The sequence below is a fragment of the Suricata suricatta genome, chromosome 16, assembly GCF_006229205.1.
Source record: "Suricata suricatta isolate VVHF042 chromosome 16, meerkat_22Aug2017_6uvM2_HiC, whole genome shotgun sequence".
NCBI classification, from domain to species: domain Eukaryota; kingdom Metazoa; phylum Chordata; class Mammalia; order Carnivora; family Herpestidae; genus Suricata; species Suricata suricatta.
The window spans coordinates 52,354,163-52,361,010 of NC_043715.1; the positions used below are offsets into that span (position 1 = coordinate 52,354,163).

The 6,848-nt window shown below is 47.4% G+C and overlaps 1 protein-coding gene across 1 annotated transcript in view; it reads right to left on the reverse strand.

Moving 5' to 3' along the window:
- Nucleotides 1-1,811: 1,811 nt before the first annotated feature.
- KLK6 (kallikrein related peptidase 6) overlaps nucleotides 1,812-6,848 on the reverse strand; it is an 8,881-nt gene continuing 3,844 nt past the window's right edge. Inside the window, exons 4-6 of the mRNA XM_029926182.1 lie at nucleotides 5,184-5,431; nucleotides 4,037-4,173; nucleotides 1,812-2,475 (exon numbers count right to left, since the gene is read on the reverse strand). Of these exons, the coding sequence (XP_029782042.1) occupies nucleotides 2,323-2,475; nucleotides 4,037-4,173; nucleotides 5,184-5,431 (538 nt within the window). The 3' untranslated portion in view covers nucleotides 1,812-2,322. The remainder of the gene's footprint in view (nucleotides 2,476-4,036; nucleotides 4,174-5,183; nucleotides 5,432-6,848) is intronic.

Here is a 6,848-nt window from a genome sequence, read left to right on the forward strand (position 1 = left end):
TTATTACTAGTAGTATCCATTAAAGAAAACAATTCCAGGGACTCCTGGGTGGCTCAGTCAGTTAAGTGTCCAACACTTGATCTCAGCAGATTTTTCACAGTTTGTAAGATGGAGCCCCTCATCACACTTTTCGCTGAGTGTGGAAGCTGCTTGAGATTGTTTTCCTCTCTCTCCCTCCCCTGCTTGTGCTTTCTGTCTCAAAATAAATAAATAAGCATTTTTAAAAAAGGAAGAGAATTTTCTCTCAATGAACTGACGTTGATTTTGTTCTTCTGGACACCCACTGGCTGGTTCCTCATGGTGACTTCGGTGCATTTCATGGCCCTATTTGTCATTCATAACCTTTAGAAGGGATTGGCCAAGGCGGGCCCAGTCACATGACTTAATATTTCCATGTGCAAATAAAAACCAGCCACTCCCTCCCGTCATCTGGCCTGGTCAACTTTCACCTTGCTTTGGTTTTTAAGACATGCAACTGTGCTTTTTCTCTAACTCTGAAAACCGTTTGCAACTGAGCAACTGAGGGTCTCTGTTCTTTTAAAACACTCCCTCTGTCTTTGGACCACATAACTCTCCCCTCGTAGAATAACACAGGATTGACTTTGGACATCTCCTGTGACGTGATCGCTCTGTTTAATAACTTCCAGTTTCGTTCTACGTGTGCTGGTCAAAAATAAGGTTGCAGTAAATACTGAAAGAGATGAGTTGTTGTTTCTGATTCTCCCTCTGTTCCTAAATATTTCTCTGCTGGGAGATCCAGCCCCCATGTAGAGCTCTCTTTTCCTTCTCTCTCTGGGAGCCCCTATCTAACCCACTCACCTCCCTGGAAAGACTCCTGGGTTAGAGACTGATTTGCCTTCTTCAGAGATGATGCATAAGGGTTGTTAGAAAAGAAGGCTTCTCTGAGGACAGGGACAGGCCTGGGACTTAGGGTAGAGGTGTCTACATCAGTTAGGGATCATGCATAGTGCACCTTGGTGGGAGAAGCCCAGAAAGCATGGAGAAGCCTGGCGTCTGCTTCCCTCATTTTTGGGGGGACCTACAGTCTCTCCTTCCCTCTGCCCATTGCTGTCCCTTCAAATGGACCACAGAAAGATATTTCTAGTGCACAGATCCGACCCTGTCCTTTTCTCAAGGCCCTCGGAGTCCAGGCCAAGTGCTTCTTCCTGGCACTAAGGCCAACACTACCTCCCACGGACCTACACTTCCAGCCGCACTACCCACTTTTCCTGCCTCAAACCCCGCCTCCCCCACCCTGGGTGATTCGCCATCTCTAGGGCACACCTGATGTTCTCACCACCCCAAGACTTTCTACAGGTTGTCTCCTCTATGAAAATGTCATCCACCCAACCCTTTCCATACAGTGACCTCATATTCAGCCTCTTTCTCCAGACCACCCAGCCCCTGCTCAGCCCTCCTCTCTCCCTGCACCATCATTGCAACCTCTTCCTTGGCCTCCAGTCTCCTCTCTCTTGTCCATCCCATGCAAGGCCCCTTTGCTGCCCCTGCCCACAAGCCTTCCATGGCTCCCCACTTCCCTCATGAAAAAGTCCAATCCTCTCAACCTTGGTCTTAGGTCCTTTGGTATCTGGCTTCTGCTCTGCTCTCCCATCTACACACAATGACCTCCCAGCCCTCTCCCTTCCCTGCTCTTATTGCTACAAGAGGCATTGAAAGAAGAGAGCAACCATGAAGGCTACAACCAGGTGAAATACTCATGGATGTCTTCCTGGAGGGGAGGAAAAACCAAACTGGGCCGTGAAAGGGAACTAAGAATATCTGCAGACATGGGATAAAAGCGAAAACCACGATAATAATAAAATCCACTCTTTATTATTCAAGCAGGTGTGCCCGGCACTGTTGTATGTGTTCCCACGTATTCTTGAATCCTCCCAACAACAGCAGCCACCCAAGGAGGAATGTCCTGTCATATCCTTATTTTACAGATGAGAAAATCTACACAGTGAAGGAAGTCACCTCCCATGGGCAGACAACTAGCAAGGGGCAGAATTTTGCCAGACTTGTGACCACTCCTCTGCAGGAAGCAGTAGAGCCCATGGGACAACTAGGGAATAAGAGACCCTTGGAAGGAGTTTTCCTGTATTCTCTTAGCGGTGGGGGTAAGACGTTAGCTCACCCCCAGTGATGTGAGGACGGGGCTGGGGCAATATCAGGGTGAATTCGTGCTGTCATGTCACTGCTTTTATTAAGCATTAAGGGTTGAATCTAGGTAGGTCGGGGGAGGGTAAAGTCTTGGTCAGAGATATCCTGGAGCCAGCAGGTGGAGGTCACAAGTCAAGAGTATTGTGTCACAGGTCAGGGTTAGTTGGCCTGAATGGTTTTTCGGATCCAGTGGCCATATCTGCAAACATCGGTGTAGACTCCTGGCTTCTCCTTGGACCCACAGGGGACATTTCCCCATGACACAAGACCTCGGAGACGGTCTCCACATACCAGGGGCCCCCCAGAATCACCCTGTAGGAAAGAGTGAGAGAGTCAGATACAAAAACACACACAGAGAAAAGAGAGACAGTGACTCCTGGTTGGTTCAGTAGGGGGAGCATGCAACTCTTGATCTCGGGGTTGTGAGTTTGAGCCCTATGTTGAGTGTAGAGTTTACTTAAAAATAAAATCTCGGGAAGGGGAGCACCTAAGTGGCTAGTCAGTTAAGTGTCCGACTTCGGCTCAGGTCATGATTTCAAAGTTTGTGAGTTCGAGCCCTGTGTCAGGCTCTGGGCTGATGGCTCAGAGCCTGGAGCCTGCTTTGGATTCTGTGTCTCTTTCTCTCTCTGCCCTGCACCCTCTCACACTCTGTTTCTCTCTTTCAAAAAAAAAAAAAAGCTTTAAAAAAGTAAAATAAAATAAAATGTTGGGCTCCTGGGAGGCTCAGTCTTTAAGCATCTACTTCAGCTCAGGTCATGATCTCATGGTTTTTAAGTTCGAGTCCCAATTAAGGTGAGCTCAAGCCCCGCTTGGGGTGAGCTTGAGCCCTGCTTGGGGTAAAAAACATGAGCCTCGCTTCTGGTGAGCCCCACTTCTGTCTGTCTTTCTCTCTCTCATAAATAAATAAATAAATAAATAAATAAATAAATAAGTAAATAAATAAATAAATAAAATCTTTTAAAAAAGACAGAGAGACAGAAGGTCACACAGAGACATGTGGAGAGGGAGAGGGAGAGACATTCAGAGATGGATAGATGTAGGGACAGACAGAGAGGCAGAACAACATGCACACACACAAAGTCACAGACAGGAAAACAGTGACTGAGGGAGACTCAAACGTGGAGAAACAGGGAGGATACCAAGATCCAGAAAGGCATTGAGGGAAGAAGAGAAAGAAAAAGAATAAGGGCTGGAAACAGAGACTTAAGGTATGGACAGAGGCGGAGGTGCAGAGTGTATGGAGACAGAAAGAAAGAAATATATATATAAAATATATATAACAAAACATATTGCATGCATGATTTTTACATTTATATTCTATTAAATATGCATTATATTTCTATAAATCTATTCATACAATATTTATGTTTATGTATGTAAATACACATGTAAAGAGACAGAAAAAGACAGAGAGATCTAAAGAGAAGACATACAAACCTTCAGTTACAAGGTAAGTAAGTAGTGGGACATAAATAGAAGAGATCCAATGAATGATGGGGAAATCAAAACCCCAAGTTACAGGAGGTATTTGGGAGTGGGGGTGAGCCCTGTCTCTCTGCAGCTGTGGTCTGTCTTGCCTCCAGAGCTCGGCCATGTCCAAGCAGGACTTGTAGGGGCTCTGTTTGAGAATGGACGGTCCCCTCACACCATCAGCCTCCTTACTGTTTCTCTCTGGTTCTTGATCTCCCCATCTTCATCCTTGTCTCTATTGGCTGTCTTTATATCTCTGCACCTGGCTGTGTCTCTGAGTATCAAATTAAGACTCTCTCCCTGGGATTCTCTCCCAGCATGTAAAGCTCTCTTTGGGTCTGTGTATCTCTTACTTCCTGTCTCTGCTCTTGGCTCTGTAACTGGCAGGTCCTGGTGGCCTCACCTGGCAGGAATCCTTCCCGTACTTTTCATCCCCAGCACACACCATGTTCTGGGTGATCTGGCCGGGGTAGGCATGCTCACACTCCTCATGGGACACCAGATGGATGTATGCACACTGGATGGTGTTAGGGAAATCGCCTGCAGAGAGAAATGAGCCAGGCCCACCTCACAGCCTGTCCTTCTCACGTCCTCACAAGCGATCTTCCAACCCCTACAAGTCACCTCTCCCCTATTGGTCCTTATTTCTCATGGGTTTCCTTCTCCCTATTTGTCTTTCTTTCATAAAAACCTGTATCCATTGGCCCTGACTTCTGATTGGTCCCTCTTTACATCATTCTTTCCTCTCATTGGCCTGTTTTCCTTATTAATCGCTCCTTCTCCGGGAACTCTGATTTCTTATTGGTTTTCCCTTTCTCTGAGGTTCTGCTTCTACTCTTCCCTTTCATTGGTCCCACCTTCTTCAGTAGTTCCAGGCAACCTCTAGACTCTATTCTTCGTTAGTCCCTCTTCCACCTTTCGTCATTCATTGGACCCTTCTTTCCATTAATTGGCCAACACTTGACCGTTGTCCTTTCCTAACTGGTCTCGTTTCCTCCCCATTGGCTCTCCCTTCCTACTGACCCTTCATCTAATGGTCCACCTTCCCTTTTTGGCCCTTCACTCACTGGCCCATCCACCTTCAGTGGTTCCTGCTGACCTGCTAGACTTGTTCCTCCCCTAGTCCTTTCTCTAGTGATTCCTCTTGACCATTGACCCTTTCTTGGCTCCTCTCCATTATCACTCTCTACCCCATTTGCACTCTCAATTCATGTCTTTCAGCTGGCTGCCCTGCTTTATTGATACCTCTTCTTCCATTAGTCCAGCTTCCATTGATCTCTTCCTGACTATCTGTGTGTCCTGATTGGTTTCTTTTGATCATTGACCTCCTTGATTAGAATCTTCCCACTGACCCACCATTTTCATTGGCCCATCTCTTCGTACCATTCATTCAAGGCTCTACTTTCTCCACTAGCTATTCACTCATTTGTCCTACTCTCGTATTTGCCTCCCCTCCCCACTGACCTTTCACACACTGACTCACTGCCTCATCGGTCCTCCATAGACTGTCACCCATTGGCCTCCTTCCCCATTACCCTCCCCCTACTGACCTTCGGCTGTCTTGCCCCAGCCCAGGATGTGGCAGCTGGTGTGGTTGGCCGAGCAGTCTTGCTCCAGGGGGAGGGGCTGAATGCGTTCGGAGAATTTGGCCGGGTGAGCCAGACGTAACAGCATGATGTCCTGGTCATGAGTGGCAGCATTGTAGCCAGGGTGGGTCACAGCCCGGACAACAGAGCTCTGCTCCTGAAAGCTCTCCCTTTGCTGAAGGTTGTGCTTCCCCAGGTAGACCTGAAGATTCCTGGGAAAGAGAAGGGCTGGGTGTTACCTGGAGCCCTTGGGCTGTAGCTGAGACTCCGGAGGAGTCTGTGATGGCAGGAGAAGGTGGCCTGGTGCACCATATGAACCATCTGGCCCTCACAGCTCAGAAAATGACAACTTCATCCTTCCAGAATAACCTTGGAGACTATTCTTGACTCTTTTTATTTCATGCCTCACATAAAAGCTGCCCAGAAATCCATCTGGCTCTCCAGGATGGACCAGTTCTCACCTCCACTGCTACCATCTTGGTCTGGAGCCATCATCTCTTACTGGAGTGATGGCAGTAGCCACCTCACTGGACTCGTTGTTTCTGCCTTTGCCCCTCCACAGTCTGTCCTCCACAGAACAACCAGATAAGGGTTAACAACATAAGATATCCTGTCTCCCCCTGTCCCTCCTCTGTCAGACCCCTCCCATGACTCCCATCTCACTCAGAGGAAAGGCTGAAGTTCTCACCCTGACCCACAAGGTTTTGCATCTCACTCAGAGGAAAGGCTGAAGTTCTCACCCTGACCCACAAGGTTTTGCATCTCACTCAGAGGAAAGGCTGAAGTTCTCACCCTGACCCACAAGGTTTTGCACCCTCATCGCATCTCAGATACCACCTCTCTCCTGCTGCTCCAGCCACACTTGCTTTCCTGCCTCTCCTTGAACACAGCAGTTACCCTGTCACCACAGGGTCTTTGCACCGGCTGCTTCTTCTGCCAACAACTCTTCCCCCAACTTAGCTGCACAGCTCCCTCCCACACCTTCTTCAAATGCCACCTTCTCAGTGAGGCCTTCCCTGATGACCCAATTTAAATGCAAATATCCATCCTAGTAGGCAAGTCCTATCTCCTCTTTCTGCTTTCTTTGCCACCGGAGAACCTACCATCACCATCTGATATAGTATATCTGTAGTGTTAAATACTTACCTGCTTTGTTTTCTTTCTTCCTACTGTAGCAGCACTGTCCCAATAGAACTTTCTCGGGCATACAGTTGTTTGATATGGTGGCCACTAGACACAAGTGGCTATTGAGCACTTGACATGTGGCTCCTACATTTGTCATTTCATTGCATTTTTCTTAATGTAAATTTAATTGGCCATTTAATCGCCATATTAGGTGGCACAGCCCTAGGATATCAAATGGGATTTTTATTTTGTTCAGAGGCAGCATCCTCGGTGGCTAGACCTGTGCCTATAATATTTATGATAGATAACCAATGAATATTTGTAAAATGGATCAAAGAGTCACTCCCTTGCTCAAAATTGCCCTTGGAGTAAAATTTCTCCCTCCATCCTCGACCCCACTGTGAACAGTAAATTTCTTAGAGTGCTCCAGACTGCTTCCCCCTCGGGGACTTTGTCTTTGCACTTCTGCTTCTCTGAATGCTCTTGCCCGCCTCTTCATTTGTC